Raw genomic sequence first — 20,616 nt, 5'->3', positions numbered from 1 at the left:
TCCCCAGAGGTCATTCCAAGAAGATTTGTCCGCTGGCCAAATAAAACTTTAGGACTCCATTACCTGTTAGAACTGGGCAAAGAGATGCCTTTTAAAGTGGTGTCACGTTTAGGCAGGGGGAGAACAATTGCCCCTATTAATCCCAGCATGGCTCCCCTCCAGTGGCTGTTACTTATATTCTGTTGTATTATTCTTAAATTGTGAACCGTTTTGGGACAGGGCTACAATATGTGAACTTTGCCTTGATAAGTGTTTTATTGAAAAGTGGCGTCATCATAATGATGTTTGAAATTCTTTTTTTTTTTCATTAGTAGTGTAGCTTGGCTTATCAAATACCCCCTAATATAAAGTGTTGCCACTTTATATTATATTATTATACAGTATTAAAAGGCTTCCTTGTCTCAGAGGTTAGCAGTCTGAATGACACTTATGACCACTTCACACACACATGTTCGTCACTTTACGGCTGCAGTATCAAGTGACAACCTCTTCACGCATGAATGGGCCATCACAGATACAACCGCATGCAGAATTTTCATTCACCTGTCAAACAACACTTTTCAGTTGAGTCAGTTCACATATGCAGCTGCCAGTCATCAGGCGCTGATTCACAGACACTTGTACATTACTTGATTTCTGTACATTGGTGACAAGCAACTGAATGTGTGAATTAAACCCACTCCACATTCCATGTGGGATAACATGAGATTCCTCTCTGTAGTGTAATATCTGTGATGGCCATGACATACATAAAAGTCATGCCCATAAAATTTATTGTAGGATGCTGTTGTATCAACTGAAAAACATGCATGAATCAGCCAACAACACAATCATCAAGTATACAGAAATCAAGTTATATAGCTGCATGTATAAAGCAGTCCAAAATACAGACACCAGGTGATATGTGAACCAGCTAAGAGCCTCTCATTCAAATCTGTGCCTGATCTGCTGAAAAAAAATCCCTGCCCCAGTCCATTGATTCCATTCTTTGCAGTTCTAGTCGTGATTTCAGACACCATACATTTATTTATTTAATACTTTATATCTCACTCTTCCTCCAAGAAGCCCGAGGTATACATGGTACTGTTTATCTTCACAACAACCCTGTGATTGACCCAGAATCACCCAGTGAGTTTCATGGCTGAACAGGGATTTGAACTTGAATCTCCAACACTCCAACCACTATACCACACTGGCTCATATAATCTCAAAAGTGCTCCATTGCTGGGGACATTTGCCCTTGCTGCCCTGTGGATGGCTAGATTATAGCGCCATGGTCTTAGTGATGGCAGAGTGAGACATATTCATGGTTTTGTGTTTGTATCTTTGGATAAAAAGGAAAAATATTCTGGGGGCAGTGGGGCTTCTGAATGGCCAATTACTTCTGTCATACAACCTTCCGTCTCTTCCTCTCCTGCTAATGCGAGCTTTGAATTTTGCTCATTGTTGTTTATCCCTTATGGCCCATATCCCTTCTGGCCCTGTAGAAGCTTACTCAGAATTAAGTCCCATTAATAAGACTTGTTCCATATGATTGCAGCCTGAGAACTCAGATGTGGGCAGGTTGGGGGGGTGCGTATAAACAGCCTACCCTCTCTTCCACCTTCAGCACTGTTGCTGCTATTAGCTCATAATGCAGTTTGAGGCACATTTTCCCTTTTGCTACCTGCTAAGGTCTAAGGTGCTAGCTAGCTCAGATCTGCATTTTAGATTGTGAGCCCTTTGGGGACAGGTAGGCCTCTTTAGTAGTTGTTTTTCAATGTAAACCACTTTGAGAACTTTGGTTGAAAAGTGGTATATAAATATTCATAGTAGTAGGAGAAGGAGATCTAAGTAGGGGTGTACATAAATCAGAATCTGATATTTGATTCAACCTCGAATCAAATCACAGACTCCTAAATTGATTTGTTGAAAGCAGCTGACTTGGCCATCTGCCTTGATGAATCACCCCTGATTCGACCCAAATCAATTTGGGTGATTCAGGCACCATTTTGAGGCCTATTTTGCTAGGAAACAGGCCTCAAAATGGTGCTTTCCCCCCCAGGGAGAGCTGGTTTACCAATTGCGATCAGCGAGTAAACTGGCCATCCAAGGCAGGCTGATGCAGAGGGTTGGTCTACCTGCTGATCCCAACTGTTAGACCAGCTCTCCTGGTTTTCCAGGGAGAGCTGGTCTTCCAACCGGGATTGGCAGATAGACCAACCTTCCACTCCAGATTTAGTGCACCAGTGTGCCTCAGAGGGCTGGTCTACCTGCTGATCCTAATTGGTAGACCAGTTCTCCCTGGAAATAAGTGCCATTTTGAGGCCTGTTTTCCCAGCAAAATGGACCTCAAAATGGCGTCTGATTCACCCAAATTGAATTGGGTCAAATCAGGGTGATTCTATTCTACCCTGAATCTGGTCCTTTGTTTTCAGGGTGATTCGATTTGGGGTGGAATAATCTAATCATCCCCAATTCAACCCAAATCGATTTGTGGGTGAATTGCACATCCCTAGATCTAAGGTCTTACAAGCAGATCTGAGGTCTTGCTGGAGATGCTTACTTCTAAAGGTACAAAGAGATGCATCATTTTCTTACTTTGTGTTCAGCATACAGCTTGAAATAGGCTCCAAATGAAGGTGCATGTCAATATGCGCAGTCTGGTTCCCTTGGCATGGTTTTTAAAAAAAAAATTACTCATCAAATAGGGAATAGAACATAACTCTCTGTTTTGGATTTTCCATAGATTAAAAGTGTGAGTACATGCTACATTGGCTTCTTGTGGCACATCTAATATATGATAACCAACACATTTTCCTCTGTCAAGCAGGCTGGGAGCAAAGCGTGATCCTCAGTACAACACCATATATGAGGCAGTACTTGAATGCTTCAAGGTGAGTTTTGTCCTTAGCACTTAAATTCTTGGCACTTGTTAATTGGTACAGTCCCAAGCAGACACTGGAGCTATCTCCCGGAAGGATTAGTGAATAGAGTTCATTGTGTTTGGAGCAATCACCCCCTAGGATTTCAGTGCAGAAAGGTGTCTGGGCTAGATTGGGACAGTGAGTGGCCATTCCCAAATCTTGATTGGGAAGGTGCATTCGCTAGCTTAGGGCTCCCAAGGATAGTGGCTTAAACGACAAGCCAGAAGGACAGCACACTGGAGCACACCTGCTCTGTTGACCAGGTAAAGTCAGAGGGCCAGGCAGGCTACAAATAGTTATGCCAGGCTTGACCAATCCAGAGGCTTTATACTGCCTACCAATTGCAAGGGCCGATGTTGCACACCCTTGTTCCCTTCTACATCTGAATATATAGCCCACTGTAGCTCACTAGGCTAGGTCCCAGGCTCAGACTCAAGGTCCTCAGCAAGTTCTGGAGTCCTTGACAAAGTCGCCTCTATGAACAGTATGGATGGAAGATTTTGTCTATGGATGGAAAAGGGAGGATCTTGTCTCCATATGAGCATTCCGATTATCTTTTCTAGACTGATTTGAAAGAGAAGACTAGTCACTGGCTTCTCAAAGGGGCCTAGATGTCTGCATATCCACAACAACTGGGTATTGTAGCATGAAAAGTGGTGTGCCCCCCTGCCCGGGAATCGTAAGAAATTTCCATTTTCTGTAAATGTTGCACATTTTCTGCAGGGGAATTGTTTGGTGTTCATGGGCTATTAACATTATTTGTTATTATTTGCTATGCATATAGTGCCACCCGTGTAGATGGTGCTTTGCAAAAAACAAGAGAATAGTTCCTGCCCCAAGGGGCTTTCAACCTAGATATCAACATAGGAAATGGAGGCAGGGCCCAGAGGTAGGCAGGGGAAGAGTCTGTAGTTGTTTCAGCTGTACATACTTAAGCTTAGTTACTGCGTGGAATGGAAACGAAGGCATTTTGCCAGAGACTTCATGGAAAAGGTGGATTTTAAGAAGAGACTTGAAGGAAGGAAGAGTGGAGGCAGATGTTCCAGGAGGCAATTCCAGTCATAAAGGGCAGCAAGGGATACAGGGCGGAGGCATTGTGGGGAGCAGAAGACCTCTGGACAGTTGTGGGTGGTGGAACCGTGATGGTGACAGACAGGAGTGTAATGGGACATGAGAGCGGAGAGGGAGGAGTCCATTTTAGAAATCGCAGCTCTTTCTCAAGTAAGCCCAGAAGAGTTAATTATATTAAGACACAAATGAGTCAGGCCACTTCTTCGGACATCAGTTTTACAATGGATTGCAGAAATACCGGGATTTGAGCTGACTCAACTCCCCCACCCCCAACCTCTACATTTTTGAACTGTTATCTAATAGGAAAGGGAATGGGCATTGTGACAGTTACGTCTTGGATGGGAAATGAAAGGATGGGAACTGGTTATTTCAGTTTTGTAATTACCATTTTGTAGTCCCACTTGATGGGGTGTTTTTGAACAAGTAATTCCTCATGTCATACTGCGGTGGTATAGTCAAGGAGAGGACTGTACCATCTCAGCAACTGCGCATTTGAATTGTCACCTATTCCACACTTCTGTATCCATATCCTCATTTGTCTGATGTGCAATGGAAGCCCTGATTGTACAAGAGATGAGGGTAAAGTCCAAGCCAACTGGAATGCGGGCTAGAAGCTAGGGTGCTAGCTGAGATGGACTGATTGATTTCTGGACTAGACCTGGTTCCTTCTGTACTCTGGCCTGTTCTGGAAGGGGCCAAGAAAGGTATGTTTTGACCCCCTTTCTGAAGGGGCAAACCTACTGCAAACAAGCCTGGCTTAGCAATATCCCTGCTTATGCTCTAGAGAGGATTCTAGAATCCAGCTTTGTTGAGGCTGAATCAGTTAATTCTGGATTCCCCTAAATTCTTGGTTCTACTCATCTCTACCCAGGACAAAGCATCCAAAAGCACAGAAAACAAGCCAATAGTTCACCTGCAGCTAACTGACTTGTAACTCTTGCCCCAGATTCTTCTTGCTTCATGCACTTGAACAGTTAATAATATTTGCTTGTGCTTGCATAGAGCTTGTTTCTCAAATGGAATATTTTGGCCTCTTGGTCTACAGAGCAGAATTAAGATGACAGCCTGATCTCTGGCTTGGAGCCGCAAAGTGAGCTCTGCCATCCATCCTAATCCATGTAATCCTGGAGTAAAAGCTGGGTGCTACATTGCCCTGATTCTCTGACAGTTTATCTGACATGAGACATTTGCCAGCACAGGCAAAGAGGTCTTGAGGCTAAGAGTGGAACTGAAGATGAGTACCTTGCAGCCACTCACCTGTCACCCTTGCCTGCGTTCCCTTCTCTCTGCAGCAGTGGGTGTGTCTCAGAACACTGGTACTCTCTGGCTGCTGGCCTCATTGCTGCTACTTATCAGAACTGCAGTGTAGCAGCAGCAGGGAATGGTTCTTGGCTTGCAACACGTGAAAATAAGCAACGGCTGTTTCTCGAGCAGATGCTGAGGGAGCACTGCAGAGGGATGCTCTCACTTCAGCCTGTCATAGCTAAGGCAGGTCCTGGGCATTTGTGCTGCTGCAATAAAAGGCCAGTTTATACAAGTGGTAAAGCATTTCTTGGAGAGTGCGGGTCCCGTTTTTGAATGCTTCCCCACTGAGGAAGTAAAGCATTTATTGGAGGTGGGGGTCACAGTTTTTGATGCTTCCCTTCCAGCTAAGTTCCCTGTGTGTAGAAAACTAGCATGTAAGGGAGAAGGACTTCCACTTCTCTCTGGGTGTGCTAGTTTTCTAAGTGCAAGGAGGCTTTGGTGGATAGGGGGAGCATTCAGATGTCTGTCATCTGTATCCTGAAGTGCATCGCACTTGCTCACACAACGTGTTGCGTGGGCCCAGGCTATGATGCAGAAGAGTTAGGATAAGACTTGCTTTGGCCTGTGGGGACCCAGGGATTTCAGCTGCTCCTATACAGCCCTTGCCTGGCTGGAATCCCCCTGAACAGTAAGACAAGGAACTTGAGAAAGGCAGCTCCATGCATACCTCCCTCATTGTGTAACTGAGAATACCTTATAGTTTGACAAGGGTGACCAGGGAAAGGTTGGAAGGGTAGGGCCTTCACAATCAAAGCAGACTTGCTTCTATATCCCCCACCCCCAGCTGCCCCGCTGCTCAGACCATGTGACATGTGCTTCTTCTCCTACTATCCAGTCATGTGAACTTGCAGAGCAGAGCTGATTCTCCGACTCCAATTCTTTAGTCACTGGTCAGCCAGCGGTGAATTTGCCAGTAGCTTGGATTCCATAACTGCCAAACATTCACCTGAATGGGAAAATAGGGACATGTTAGCTGGCTGGTACGGGGTTTATGGTTGTCATTATTGTGGCTGGAGCCTGCTTTAAGGTCTTCTGGGAAGAGAAGTGTTGTATTCTTTCCAGTATCTTTTATATTTTGTTGTTTAAAAGTTTGTCTCACCCAGTGGGGATCCTGTAGATCCCCATTAGTATTTCTCAACCACCGGTCCGTGGACCAGTGCCGGTCTGCGAGGCATTGGGTATCGGTCCGTGAGGCATCATTAATAAAAATCACCCCCCCAAAAAAATTTGGGGGGCCAGCGGGGGCCACTGGGAGCTTTCCAAAGCTCATTTCCAGGTAGCCCTTGCTTCTGGACAACATTCATTTCACTTCCTTGAAATGAACATTATCCAGCAGAGAGGGCTGCCTGGAAATGAGTTCCAGAGAACTGCCTGAAATTATTTATTGGGAGGTGCCTGGGGGTTGGGTTGGGGGTGAGGGGGGCAACCCCCTTACTAACTGTTGGTCCAGGAAACTGCGCATGAATAATGTACCAGTCCATGACTCCAAAAACACTGTTGAGAAACACTGCTGTAGAGAGTGTTGGAGGTGTAGTCAGAAAGGCAAAGTGGGGGGAAAGGAGAAGAAGGAGAAAATGGAATTGTTCCTGAATAAACTCTTAATTAAATCTACATAAGATTACTTTGTGTTTGTGAGGGAAGCCGCTATAAAACAGGAGGCTCTGGCAGTGTTGATGTCCATATGGAGAGGAATCTTGGAGCGTAGGGATATTGACCCTAGCTCATGATATATTTCCAGTGACCTCTGGTGTGGAACAGGGTAGCTACTTCCTATGCAAAGAATGTCACAGTTAGCATGTTTAGGTGAGCAGGGTGGAAAGCACATCTTTGCTATGGGAAACTTCATACACCCCCTTCTAGGGTCCCTAGGGTTAATAATGTGGGATTTAATATCAAAACTACTTACATCTTTGATATGGTATTTTTGTGCCCTCTAGTGCTCATCAACTGTAAAATGCTGTTAAATGCACTTTTTTAATAGACCAAGATTCATCATGCATGCGTGGAAATAAGTCCCAGGGGCTTTGGTGGAATGTCCAAGTATTGAAATTCAGTGGAATGCCCAAGCATACTTTCCCAAATACGTTTAGAATTGCTGTTTTATTATGGGTTTTTTCATATAGCTGATTCTACCTCAAAGTGCTGTTCCACAGTTTTACAGCTAAGATTCAGATCCAATTCCAATTCATAAGTTTCTGTCTCTTGGCCTAACCTATCTCACAGGGCTGTTGTGATGATAATGTGGGGTTTGCTCTAGGTACACCCTCCTCTGTGGGAAGGGTAGGATATCGATTAGACATCATAAACCCAGAACTGTCATGAACTTAAGCAGTGTGGGATTTAATATTGTTGCCATATTAGGGCCATATTAGGGCCCTTTAGTGCTACCCGATAATTACTTTTCAGCCATCTGATATATTTATTATTTATATAGCACCATCTGTGTGCCTGGCACTTAGAAGACAGGTGCCTGTCTCAAAGGGCTCACAATCTATGTGGAATTAAAACTGAGGTTCTATATGGCAGTGAACATTTCATCCATGCATAGATAGAAATGACTGTCCTATTTCTAGCTGGTTTTTTTAAATGCAGAAAACTGATAAGTCAGTTTACTAACACAATTTTTTAAGGAACCAGTTCAAGGAAGGCTATTGAAAAATAAATGAATACAGCATACAGCTGGCAGAAAAGAGCCTTCAGCAGTGTTTAATGGGGGTTTGATTAGGTCTTAGGCAGAGGCTGACATGCTGTGCAACATTTTGCCTAGAAATGGTGCATTTGTGCAGTTGCACAAGAGCACTCTTGTACAAGGCACTCTTGCACAGGACACTAGAATTGCACAGCTGTGTTTGTGCAATTCTAGCATCTTGTGCAAGAACGCTCTTGCACAACTGCTGAAATACTCTGTTGCTCTGCAGACGGAGCATTGTGCAGCATGTTAGAGGCATCTTTTAACGTGGCGATTCTCTTTATTTAGCAGGGGGAGAGCAACTGGCCCTATCCACCCCCAGCACAGTACCTCCAGTGACTGTTGCTGGTGTCTGTCTTATGTTTCTTTTTAGATTGTGAGCCCTTTGGGGACAGGGATCCATCTTATTTATTTATTTATTTCCTCTGTGTAAACCGCCCTGAGCCATTTTTGGAAGGGCGGTATAGAAATCTAAATAATAATAATAATAATAATAATAATAATAATAATAATAATAATAATAATAATGTTATCTTTGTTGTGAGAAATGTAAGGATGTCCCAGTACTCATCTGTGTGGATTATTTAGTTGCTTTGAGAGCCATTGGCTAAAAAGTAGAATGAAAATGTGAGATATAAATTCAAATTAGCATAGGAGAGTATTGTGTGGGGAGCTCTTATCATGCTCTTGCTTTCCATGCCAGCACTGCTCATGTATCAGAGCTGGGGATGCTATTTAGGAAGCAAACAGGTCTTCGTTCTCACTAATAGCAGGCAAAATAGTAAACCTGTATCCATATTGTGCCACTTTAAACTGGAGGTTGGGACTCACTTGATCGAATGCCTCTTCGTACCAAATCAAATCACTGCATGTAGAAAACTAGATGTCAGAATGGAGGGTGCTAGCTTAGCCTTCCCTCTGCCATGCTAATTATCTGTGTGAATGGATTTATTTATTTATTTTTAAAGGAGGTGTATACCATCATGCGAGTCCCAATCTGCAGTCTGAAAGGGAACCGTCAAAATACAAGTTTACCCTTTGTCCCCTGTTTGAAAGAACTAGGCCTGTGGCACTAGGGCAACCCACTGAGACCTCCATGTGTTCCTAAGGCAGTGCGGAGCTGGGCCATGGGAGAGAGATTTTGTTTTATTCAGGAGCTACCACAGTGCCTCAATAACTGAAGAGTTTGTTGAGGCTGTTGCTAAACCCCCATTCAGTAATCTTCCTGACCTATAGGAGGCAGTAAGTCAAAACTAGCTCGTGCGTGATTGAAACGGTCGCTATGTGAGGCCTACTTGTTTGGGCTGAGCCTCACTCCCACATAGTTGGGCAGTAGTGTGCCATTTCCAGACTTTTAGGGGCTTCCGGCCTAAATATATACCGATGATGGCAGAGAGCGCCCGACAACAAAGGCCCACCCCACATTGCCAAAGAGCAGCTACTGAGGTGCCTCAAGCAAGCAGATGGCTGGGCCAATGGCTGACATGTGAGTCTGTCCCACATAATAGGTTACTGTCCCTGGATTACCACACACACACACCACGATCCGAAGAAATATATCCGACAACCACATTAAGGTTACAGCATCCACATGGGAAGCGGTTTTCAGAGGCTCCATCCCAAGATGGGGCTGCTTTGGCATTTAAAGGCTGGCACCGCTGGGGCAGCACCATTTGCACAGGCCTTTCCTGCACAATCGTGCCTGGCTGGGGAAGGCCTACACAACTGGCCCTGACCACACAGGGCACATTATAGTCAGGGCTGACTTCTCTGCAAGGCACCCTTGGTCAGCTGCTGAGGGCCCAGCACACACAGAGCCCATTGCTAAAGCCTGCCCTGGTCCCCTGGTGAGGGCTAGGCCCAGCCAGCAACTGGATGCCCCTGGCTGGATGAGCCCCCAATGGACCACCAGCAGCAAGCTAGCCAGCAACAATCTAGCTTCACAGGGCTGCTCAAGTTCGGCCCTCCTGCAGATGTTGGACTACAACTCCCATAAACCCTGGCTGTTGGCCACTGTGGCTAAGGATTATGGGAGTTGTAGTCCAAGAACAGCTGGGGGAGGGGGTGCAGCTGAGCAGGCCTGCTGACAGCAACCATCTAGCCAGCCACTGCCTCCTGCCATGTTCTTTAGCTCCACAATGCACCCCCCCACACACACCAGTTTTGCTAAATGCAGCATTGTGGAGGAAGAAACATGGTGGGCAGGGCAGTAGTTACTGATGGCCTGCCAAAAATAGGAACATAGGAAGCTGCCATATACTGAGTCAGACCATTGGTCTATCTAGCGCAGTATTGTCTTCACAGATTGGCAGCGGCTTCTCCAAGGTTGCAGGCAGGAGTCTCTCTCAGCCCTATCTTGGAGATGCTGCCAGGGAGGGATCTTGGAACCTTCTGCTCTTCCCAGAGCGACTCCATCGCCTAAGGGGAATATATTGCAGTGCTCATGCTTCTAGTCTCCCATTCATATGCAACCAGGGTGGACCCTGCTTAGCTAAGGGGACACGTCATGCTTGCTACCACAAGACCAGCTCTCCTCTGAAAGACACCATTGTCTGCCACAGCAGTAAGGGGAGCGGGGTCCACTATAGGTCGCCTTGCTCAAGACCCCCTCAAACCTAGAGCTGGTTGTGGCTGCACCACTGCTGTGGGATGCCGCTGAGAAACAGCAGCTGTCAACCGGCTGATATGATGCATGAATTGCATCTATGTCTGAAACAGAAATCAGGATAGAAGGCCAGATCTGTGTTTGCAAAATGTGACCATCTGGGGAAGGCCCAACTGCTTTTTGTATTGTTTTGTTTTGTTTTCCACAACAAGGGTGGGGAAAATCAAATGTTTTTGCTGTGAAAGTTTGGTTCCCTTATGTGGGGGAAAAGTCAAGTTTTGTCATGTCTCAACAAAACATTTTTTTGTTGGAAAACTGGGGTTTGCAAGTTCCCCGATCATTATATGCTTACTCTGAAGTTTGATAGTGTGAATGTGGGAAGATTGTTGGAAGCGGGCCAGACATGGCAGAGGAAGTAACTCATGAGGAGACAGCAGTTTTTTGTTTCAGTGTTAATAAAGTTTGTTTTCTCACGCAGTTTTACTGTACCTGCTGTTGATACTCATTTACTGAGAGCATACTCAATATGAAATAATTTCTGTTAGTTAACGCCTGAAGACACTTTGTCCATCCATTTTTAGAGCACAGCTTCAAGTGTGAAACAAGATGCTGGACCAGATAGGCCTTAGGCCTGATCCGGCAGGGCTGTTCTTACGTTCTTATTTCCTCTCAAGAGTCTCCCTGGAGAGATACTGTGAGCAGGCTTTGGCTTGCATGCTTCCTACCTCCCCTTCCTCTCCACTAAGTATGCACAGAAATGAATGTCTGATTCTGCTGTTGTTCGCATGCAAGATTTCCAAAGAATAAATTCTCTAAGGGAACAAGAATGTGCTGTTACGTAGGTCGTGTAGCTGACGTAAGCTACATATACAAGATCACACCCTTGTAACCTGTGTTAATAATTTAGAATAATTACTGCCCCATGGCTCTGCACCCACTTCACCTATAAGCCTGCATTGAAGTGACAGGCTTTTTCCTACGCACAGTCAGAATGGCCAGGGATGAAGTGGTGCAGAAACATGGAGCAGTAATGATTCTGAAGTATTCTGAATACAGAGTACAAGCATGTGATTTTGCTCATGCCAACTGCGCTACAAACAACTTAACATTCTTGTCTCTCTAGAGCAGGGTCCACAGGCTTGGATCTGTAGATGTTGTTGGACTGCATCAGTATCTGGGGATGTTGATGTAGAGCAGGGATGGGCAAACTTGGCCCTCCAGCTGTTGTTGAACTACAACTCCCATCATCCCCAGCCACAGCTGGAGGGCCAGGTTTGCCCACCCCTGATGTAGAGAGTTGTAATTGTAGTCCAACTCCCATCATCCCTAGCCACAGTGGCCAAAGGATGATGGAATTTGTAGTCCAAGAACACCTGGAGCCCCAAGACTGGGAACCCCTGCCCTAGAGACTTTAATCTCCTTGGATCAAAGGAGACCCACACCTTTTGATGTGCACAAATTAGGCCTTCAGGCATAAGGGCTTCTGTTTGGAGTACCTGGATCACAGTTACCTCAGTTGTGTGATGAGAGGAAGTGTTTTTCCTCCACCACTATATCTTTAGGTATGACAGTCAACATGTAATAGTAATCAAGCAATGAATTTGCATATGTAATCTTTCCTTCAGTTTTCTGATCTTTTGATAGAGTGATCCCGCTGTGTCAGCAAATACTGCAGGCAAGTTAGTCATGACTAAGTCCCATTGAAATAAATAGGTGAGTCCATAATCTCCAACTGTTCCTATTTACCAGGGACAGACCTTGTTTGCTGGAATCTATCCCTTTTTTGTCTCTGTTTTACTCCCACTTGGGGATGCCTTGTGCAGTTTTTTCACGTGAGTTGCTAGAGTTGTCATTCTTCACAATTGAGCTCCCTCTCCAAAATTTCTAGAAATTAAATCTCCAAGTAGGTGGTGGATGCATCTTGTCTTTAGTGTACCAGATGTGGCCTTCCAGCTGTTGTTGGATTGTAATTCCCAGTCATCCCCAGGCACAATGCCAGTAGCCAGGGATGATGGTAATTGCAGACCAATATCTGCAGGAGGGCCACAGTTGCGCTATACAGTGTATAGCATATAGCAGGTGGAATCCAATCATCAGCCATGTGTAATAGTGGGTGGAGGGCACGGGCAGTAATAATAGGTATCAGAAATTTTTATTATTGTTATTATATCTCTATTTTCTTCTGCAAAATGTTGGAAGGTAGGGGCTTGCCTTTTGGTAATCTGGAATAATGTGTTCTGCATGCACCTTATTACAAGCTTTCCCTTTGTGGTATGCTTGTAATCAGAATTCTGTGCCACACTTTCCAGGTTGCTTGGCCACACCCCCTACACATTCACAGGCATGTCCTTATTTTAATTGATGAAATGTTGGAGGGTACATTAGTCATGGCCAACTTGTCCCATTGATTTCTGTGATGCTTATCCATACTTAACTTAGTCTGGATACTACCCTGTGATTCTATAAATGCCAGCTTATTCAGAATGTCACTCAAAGATTCTTTGAAGTCAGTCAAGAAGAACTTGATCTGCATTTTTTGCACTGACTATGGTAATGATGTTGGGAGGAATGAAAAGTGGTGCATACCCCAAAGCAGGCAACTGGGGAGAGGTGGTAAATTGCTGCAGTACTGAGGGATGGGATTTAGCTTTTGCTGCATGATGCTGAACCAAAATCCAGCATAGGCAGAAATTTCTTATGAGAAAGCTAGAAGCGTAGAGAAATTGACTTTTGTCCCTGCTGGCGTGTCTCCTGGTACCCAAGTGACAGCTTCTATTAACTTTATTAATGAACTAGTAGGCTTTGAGGACTGGAGTGGAGGGAATAGTAGGAGAGCTATTTCCTAGGATGACCTGCATCTTGCTTGTTTGACATTAAGTATGCAAATTGCACTGAGGGAACTCAAACTGCGCTCATCGTAAATGTATACCACGACACAAAAACATGTGCAAATATAAAATGTAGGAATAAATAAGTCCAGTTTGCATGCTGAACTGCCCCCTCCCCACCCCCCAATTTTGCAGAGTGTTGACATTTTCTAACCGGGAGCTGTATGGGACAGCACAAAATAGATGATGAATAAGAAGAAGGGCGCCACAGAGTAGATGAGGATGTAACTAGCGACCATGAAAGAAGCAATTTGGTGCAGAGCAGGCTAAAATACAGGCCAATCTGCTGATTTTACGGATTTGCAAATCTATTGTATAGGAAACTGCCACATACCTTGGTCTGTCTTGCTCAGTATTGTCTACACAGACTGGCATCATCGGCTTCTCTAAGGTTGCAGGCAGGAGTCTCTCTCGGCCCTTGGATGTTTTTCCCAGAGCAGCCCTATCCTCTAGGGGGAATACCTTATACCTTACAGCGATCACATGTCATCTCCCATTCAAATGCAAACCAGGGCAGACTTTGCTTAGCAATGGGACAATTCATGCTTGCTTCCACAAGACAAGCTCTCCTCCACAATTAACAAACAACCGAACACTTCACAAAAAGTTTTTGGTGTGGGAGATTATATATTTTATTATATTTTATTCCAAGTTTGCTCTGAGGGATGAATTTGGGTTTCATTAAGGTAGATTTAAAACAATCTCTGACTTGGGGTCACTAACGGGATTTTATGGGCTGATGCTCAGTTTGGCTAGTAGGAGATAAAATGTTGTGGGCGTGCACTCAAGGTCCCATGAGAACCTCTCTAGGTCCCCCAAACTGTGGGTTCATTTGCCCCCTAGTCTGCTTGCTCTGGACATCTCTGGGGACATGGCTTTTTTCAAAAATTGTTATAGTACAATAATTAATAATTAACAGAAGTGATGTGTTGATCAAAATGCTAATAATAATAATTATTATTATTATTATTATTATTGATGAAAAGTATCAATTAAATCTCAGTTTTTTAATGTATGTCTGTTATTTGTCATTCTTGTATAACTGGCAGTTTTTGCTGGGTTCTGAAGATTCCCTTGATCTGTCTAACTATTTATTGAAATGTAGCATTTCAGGTTGGCACCAATATTTGTCATAAATCTATTGTTGCAGCTACCACCATGTATTGATTCTCTGTTCTTATTTGGGGTAGTATCCTTGATATAAATGAGAAAGAACAACAATGAGATAGTTTTTCCAAGATTTTTCCTTTAAGGTTTTAATCTTTTTCCGTTTTTTATCCAGATACGAAACACATATGATAAAAAACTTCTTTTACTGTTCTTCATTTCCTACCATTTAAGTTGTGATTCTTACTTATATATGTACCGTGGTAGCAAATAAACTACTTGGAAGAACAGTGGGGGGCAGATGAGATAAACAATAATAAATGTGCAAATTGGATGAAGGGTGTTACAGTCTTATAGAAGTCAAGAACTCTTTTTTAGGTAAGAAAAACATGCTCTCTTTTTAGGTAAGAAAAGGCCACTAGTCCTCAACAAACAGACCCCATTTGCTTTGTTTTACTTCTTTTGTGTTTGTTTTTCACAGGCATGGATGGGAAGAAATGCAGTGTATGGATGTTCTTACCTCTCGTGTTGACACTGTTTACCTCAGCAGGGCTGTGGATTGTGTAAGTGACCTTTGTGGGAAGGGGGTAGTTTGTGGGAATAATAATTCTTTAGCACAACAGAGTTCAATGAATCCCACCAACATATTTTAAACTGAAATCGCTCATTGTCAGATGACCATTATTGTCCTTAAAAATCTTTCTTGACATCTCCATTCCTTTCCTGCATCAATATCAGGGGAGGCCCACTTGAGGCTCCCCAGCTGATATTGGACTACAACTCCCATCATTCCATCCTGCAAGGTTGGGATGATAGGATTTGTAGTCCAACAACAGCTGGAGATCCTTAGGTTGGCCACCCCGATGTATATCTATATCAATATATGCTTGACCAGGCAATCCAGATTTCATCACCTGTATAAGTTATGTGAATTGAGCAAATTTGTATTATTGTTCATTCTTTGCATGCTTTATTCTGTAACTCTAACTCTTACTCTTTTGGAAAAGACCTTTGGCCTTTGGAAAAGACCTTTGGCCTTTTGATCTGACGAGTCATGCGAAGGGCCAAATCTTTTTCAAAACCCAATACCAGCTACTGGAAATCTAATAGTTTCTGAGATTTTAGCAGGCCTTGCCCACACTGTACAGTTCTGGTTGTCATGTCACCAAAATAAATAAATAAATAAATAAATAAATAAATAAATAAATAAATAAATAGTAGAACTGGACAAAGTGCAGAAAAGGGCAACCAAAATGATCTGAGGGCTGGAGTACTTCCCCTTTGAGGAAAGGCTAAAGCATTTGGGGCTTTTTAGTTTGGAAGAAAGAAGATTAAAGGGGAACGCAATACAGGTTTATAAAACTATGTATGGTGTGGAGAAAGTGTATAGAGGGAAGTGTTTCTCCCTCTCCCATAAAACTAGAACCCCAGTTAATCCAAAGAAACTGACTGGCAGGAGATTTAGGATGGACAAAAGGAACTTCTTCTTCACATAATGCATACTTAATCTGTGGAATTCACTGCCTCAAGATGTGATGGCCACATAGATAGCTTAGATAGCTTTAAAAGGGGATTCGACAAATTCATGGCCACTAATCTCGATGGCTATGGTTACCTCCGGTTTCAGTGGCATTATGCTTCTGAATACCAGTTACAGAGTAGCAACGGCAGGAGAGAGAGGGCATGCCTTCATCTCCTGCTTGTGGACTTCTTAGAAGCATCTGTGGGAAACAGGATGCTAAACTACGTAGGCCTTTGGGCTGCCTTTGGCCTTTTGTTCTTATGTAAACATTGAAGAATAGTAAAAGATTAACCCACTTTCTCTCATTAGACATAAAAAGGTTTCAAGTAGTGAAAGTGTAACGGATTAGAGTCTTTGTCTCAGAGCAGCTCATGTGAGGGGGTTAAAATGCTGAATCATCCCTGGCGAGCTGCCTGACTGGGCTTCTCATAAAACGAATCTATATTTCCAGTAGAATTAAAATGCTGCCACCGCCACTCTTCTTATCGACAGAGCTTGAAACTCCCTGGGCTTGGAGTGGAATCCCAGGGAAAACTCTCTTCATTCTGCTATTGGCTAAGTACAAAAACCTTCCACGTGTAGGCCTACACATGATGAGAAAACCGATAGCTGCTGAGCACTTGAGGATGCTTTTGCACCAGATAAATCTTTCTACCCTCCCTTTTTCTTGAGTTAAAAACCGACTCTGAGAGGCTAAAAAAAGAACAAACCCCCCCACTTTTATTCAATTATTACAGACTGCTTCCGTCTGAGGCTTTTAGTTTTTAAATACACTCAAAAATACTTAGTAGGTTACAAAAATAGGTTGTCTTAGGCTTCAGTTTCAGGTTGCATTTAGGCCCACTTAAAGGTTTACAGAGTCTTTTGCAACACCCTAGGTGGGTTGAGTATAGGTTAGTGTATCATATTTTAATTACGTTGCAGGTAAACAATTATAGAACAGTATCAGGAATATGCAAAGCACACACACACACAAAGAAATATAAGTATCTAACGCAAAATCTGACTAACAAACTGTTCCTTATGCTGAATTCCCTTTTCCTTGAAAACTCACCCAACACCTGATGAGAATCAAGCCTCCTGCAATCCTGTATTTCAAAGATCCGCAGAGTTATTTCATGAAAGAAACCTCCATACTGGCACCTGCTATGAGGGAGCAAACTCCATGCCCCTCACTAAGCCTTTCTTCTTGTTCCCAGAATTCCCAGCAACGACTCTCTAGGTCCCACCCATGTGGTGTACTGATTGGCTGCCCAGGAGTTCACCAGCCTGTCAGTCAAGTCAAGAATTCACGCCCTGTTAACTCTTTAGAGGGAGGGGAGGTTGATCACTACAGAAAGATATTCCCCACATGTTGTTTGTCTCTTTTTGGATCTTGTGCATAATATGTCAGTGTACAGATTGCTATATTGTATTCTTTCCGAGGATAATGTGATGACCATTAGCCTGGAAGGCTTTAAAAGGAGATTGGTCAAGTTCCTGGAGGGCAAGTCCATCAATGCTGTTGGCTTGTTGGCAATGTTGTTAGCAGTCTTGTTGGCTGTTCAGGATGCCTCTGAATACCAGTTGCAGAGGAGCAACAGTGAGAAAGTTCTACTTGCTGAACTGCCTCCTTACTGAACTGCACCAGGCCACGAGCCCTGACACCTACCTACCTACCTACCTTGCTTCCTTCCTTCCTTCCTTCCTTCCTGGACTGTTTTTTTTTTTAAAAGTTTGTTGTATTCAGTTTTTCCAAACTTCTCTGTTTCTTTTTTGCAGATATTTTATAGCTGTAGAAGACAACAAAATTATCCCACTAAATGTGCTAGACAGGTAAAATATTTCAAATCTTTTAAATCTGTTTTATAATCACATGGCTCCTTTCCATCAGTTTTTGAATGCTTTACAGTATCAGATTTATTGAGCTGTGTGTGAGTGCATGAGGCAAAGCAGGGCTGGGAGCCCCCCTCGATCAACACCTTTAGTGACACAGAATCAGCTTGCCTCCAGCCTGGGATGCAGTGCGTCATGGCTTTTGTACTCCCCAGTACAGACAAATGCTCTCCACCAACGGCTCTGCATAGTGCAAGCCAAACAATAACACAAGGGTAAGGCAATAACAGAAAAAAGGAGAAAAATAGTACAGAGTAACCTGCTGACTGAAAATTACTCTGCAATGGCCTCCTTGTTTCAAGCAGATTTCAGGCTTGAGCAATCCACTTCTGGGGTGGGGGGCAGAGCTCTGGAGTCCACCAGCTGGAGCCAGTCACAAAATGACAGCAAAGAAGGTCGTGTGAGTTGCAAAAGGGCAGCACTGGGGTGCAGCCTTTTGCCAAATGATGGTGCCAGTCTCAGTTACCTACCGCATCTTATGAGCCATATGCTGGAATGCTTGCCTGTGCACAGACAAATTTATATCTGAATTAGTACACTCATCAGAAATTCCAACCCTGAACCCTAAAAATGCTACACAAGGGCCTGGTCACAGGCCTCCAATTAAGAAGTCTACCTTTGGAAACACTGAGTCAGAGAGAGAAGTAGCTAGCCCAAGGCTAGTCACTGAAGCCATGGCACAGAATGTTTCTTACTTACAGTTAAAAACAAAAACTTCATTTTGCCAGCATTCTTATTAATAATCTTACTAAATAAATGCTGACTGTTGCTTGATCTCTGTTATTTGATAGTGACCTTAGAAATATGTTTGCTCAGAGGCACATTTAGGCATGGGGCGGGGGTCCATGGCCTCCTGGGGCCCCCCAAAGTGCTCTGGGGGGGCCTCCCCAGAGTCCCAATGTCCCGCCGCTGCTGCCGGGCCCCCGCCATGCGCCGCCGCTATTTCTCCCTCTTCACTGCCAGCAGGGAGCTGGGCGGAGCAGGCTATTGCTAACTGGGCAAAGAGGCACCTTTTACCGTGGTGATTCTCTTTATTTAGCAGGGGGAGAGTAACTGGCCCTATCCACCCCCAGCACAGTACCCCTCAGTGACTGTTGCTGGTGTGTGTCTTATGTTTCTTTCTAGAATGTGAGCCCTTTGGGGACAGGGAGCCATCTTATTTGTTATTTCTCTTTGTAAACCGCCCTGAGCCATTTTTGGAAGGGCGGTATAGAAATTGAATTATTATTATTATTATTACTACCACCTGGTTGGCGGCGGGCGCAGGTGGGCCTCCTCGGCCTGTGCATGTGCGCAATAAGAGTATGGACTCCAGCGGCACTCCCCAGTAGCGCTAGCAATTCTTGTCTGGGCGCCAAAGATACCTATGTCCATCCCTGTGTTTGCTATGGAAATATTGCCATAGACCTACTGCAAGTTGCTTAGCAGCCATGACAATTTATTGCAGATTTAGTAGCACCTGGGTGTTTTTCACACAACAGGCTTTATTGCAAGGTTTTTCTGTGGGTTCGAAGTTGCCCCCCGCAAAAGTCGCTAAAAGTGGATTCTTTAAACTCTGGGTATAAATTGGGCTACACTCTAATGCGCAATGAAAAACCTGAATCGTGTTCGGGGTAAATCTGGTCGATATGTGAACGCACATCCTCTATTCCGGTGGAGATGCGAGCTAAAAACCCTGTGTGAAAAATACCCAGGCTGAGTACATGGAGTGAAATTGTGGCTTCCAGAGGCAGACTGCGTTGTTGTTCACATGGAATTAAACCAGGAACTGTTTCTTTCAGTCTCAGAACCATGGGAAGGAATAGGGCAAGATATGCATAGAAGGGAGAAGGATCACCCCCAACCTACATACAGACTCCAGTCCCCATACAAGAAGTTACTAATGCCCATTGTATACCTCTTGCGTTCATATGACAGTTAAAAGAGATCTTATTGCAAACTGGGGAGAATGAGAACTAGGGGAAATGTGAACATGTTAAACCAGAACCTGGGGGAGAGTCCAGCATGTTCTTGCATGTCAAAGGGAGATGCAAGAACATCAGCTCAGTTCAAAGATAATATTCGGTTTCCCCAGATCACAACATGATCCAGATGTCTGGCAGACAACCATGCCACAATAAAAAAGCAGGAATGAGGGGTAGACATGCAAAGCAACTAAGAAAGTGAGTCAAGTTACAGGTCAAATAACTTCTGTGCATATGGTCAAGGAACTGAGCATGTAGGAGACATTCTAGAAAATGTTTACCCAATTTTACTGATGGGGAAAGTTGAGGCTAAGAGAAATCCCAAGAACAATCTGTGAAAAACTCAAATGCAAAGTCAAATGCCTCTTTAACTCTATTACAGCAGGCAGTACACAAGAACAGTGAATAGACAGACACACAGAGAAACAGTTCTCATTTATGTATACACAAAGACAGAAGGGACACACAGACTATACACACACACAAGCAGAGAGAGAAATACATCCCATCCCGCCCATTGCAGAAGAAAGGGATTCACCCAGTTCCCCCCACCACAAATGCATTGGGGAAGAAGGGAGAATCCACCATCATCACAGCCCACATGGAGGAAGGAAGGTTCACTCATCTCCTCCCTTCTGCCTGGAGCAGGAAGGAATTCACTGCAGGGCCCAAGAGAGGGAGAAG

General features: G+C 44.1%; 1 protein-coding gene across 5 annotated transcripts in view; it reads left to right on the top strand.

The window, feature by feature from the left end:
• TMEM150C (transmembrane protein 150C) overlaps window positions 1-20,616 on the top strand; it is a 46,141-nt gene that overhangs the window by 2,841 nt on the left and 22,684 nt on the right. Inside the window, exons 1-4 of one of the 5 annotated variants that reach the window (XM_053252154.1) lie at window positions 9,335-9,457; window positions 12,202-12,289; window positions 15,053-15,134; window positions 17,855-17,908. In XM_053252154.1, coding sequence (XP_053108129.1) covers window positions 15,055-15,134; window positions 17,855-17,908 — 134 coding nt within the window. In that variant the 5' untranslated portion in view covers window positions 9,335-9,457; window positions 12,202-12,289; window positions 15,053-15,054. The other 4 variants (XM_053252156.1, XM_053252153.1, XM_053252155.1 and 1 more) reach the window with 4 other exon arrangements.

The sequence above is a fragment of the Hemicordylus capensis genome, chromosome 5 (genome assembly GCF_027244095.1).
Source record: "Hemicordylus capensis ecotype Gifberg chromosome 5, rHemCap1.1.pri, whole genome shotgun sequence".
In the NCBI taxonomy this organism is placed as follows: Eukaryota; Metazoa; Chordata; class Lepidosauria; order Squamata; family Cordylidae; genus Hemicordylus; species Hemicordylus capensis.
This window is presented reverse-complemented; position numbering and strand designations above follow the sequence as displayed.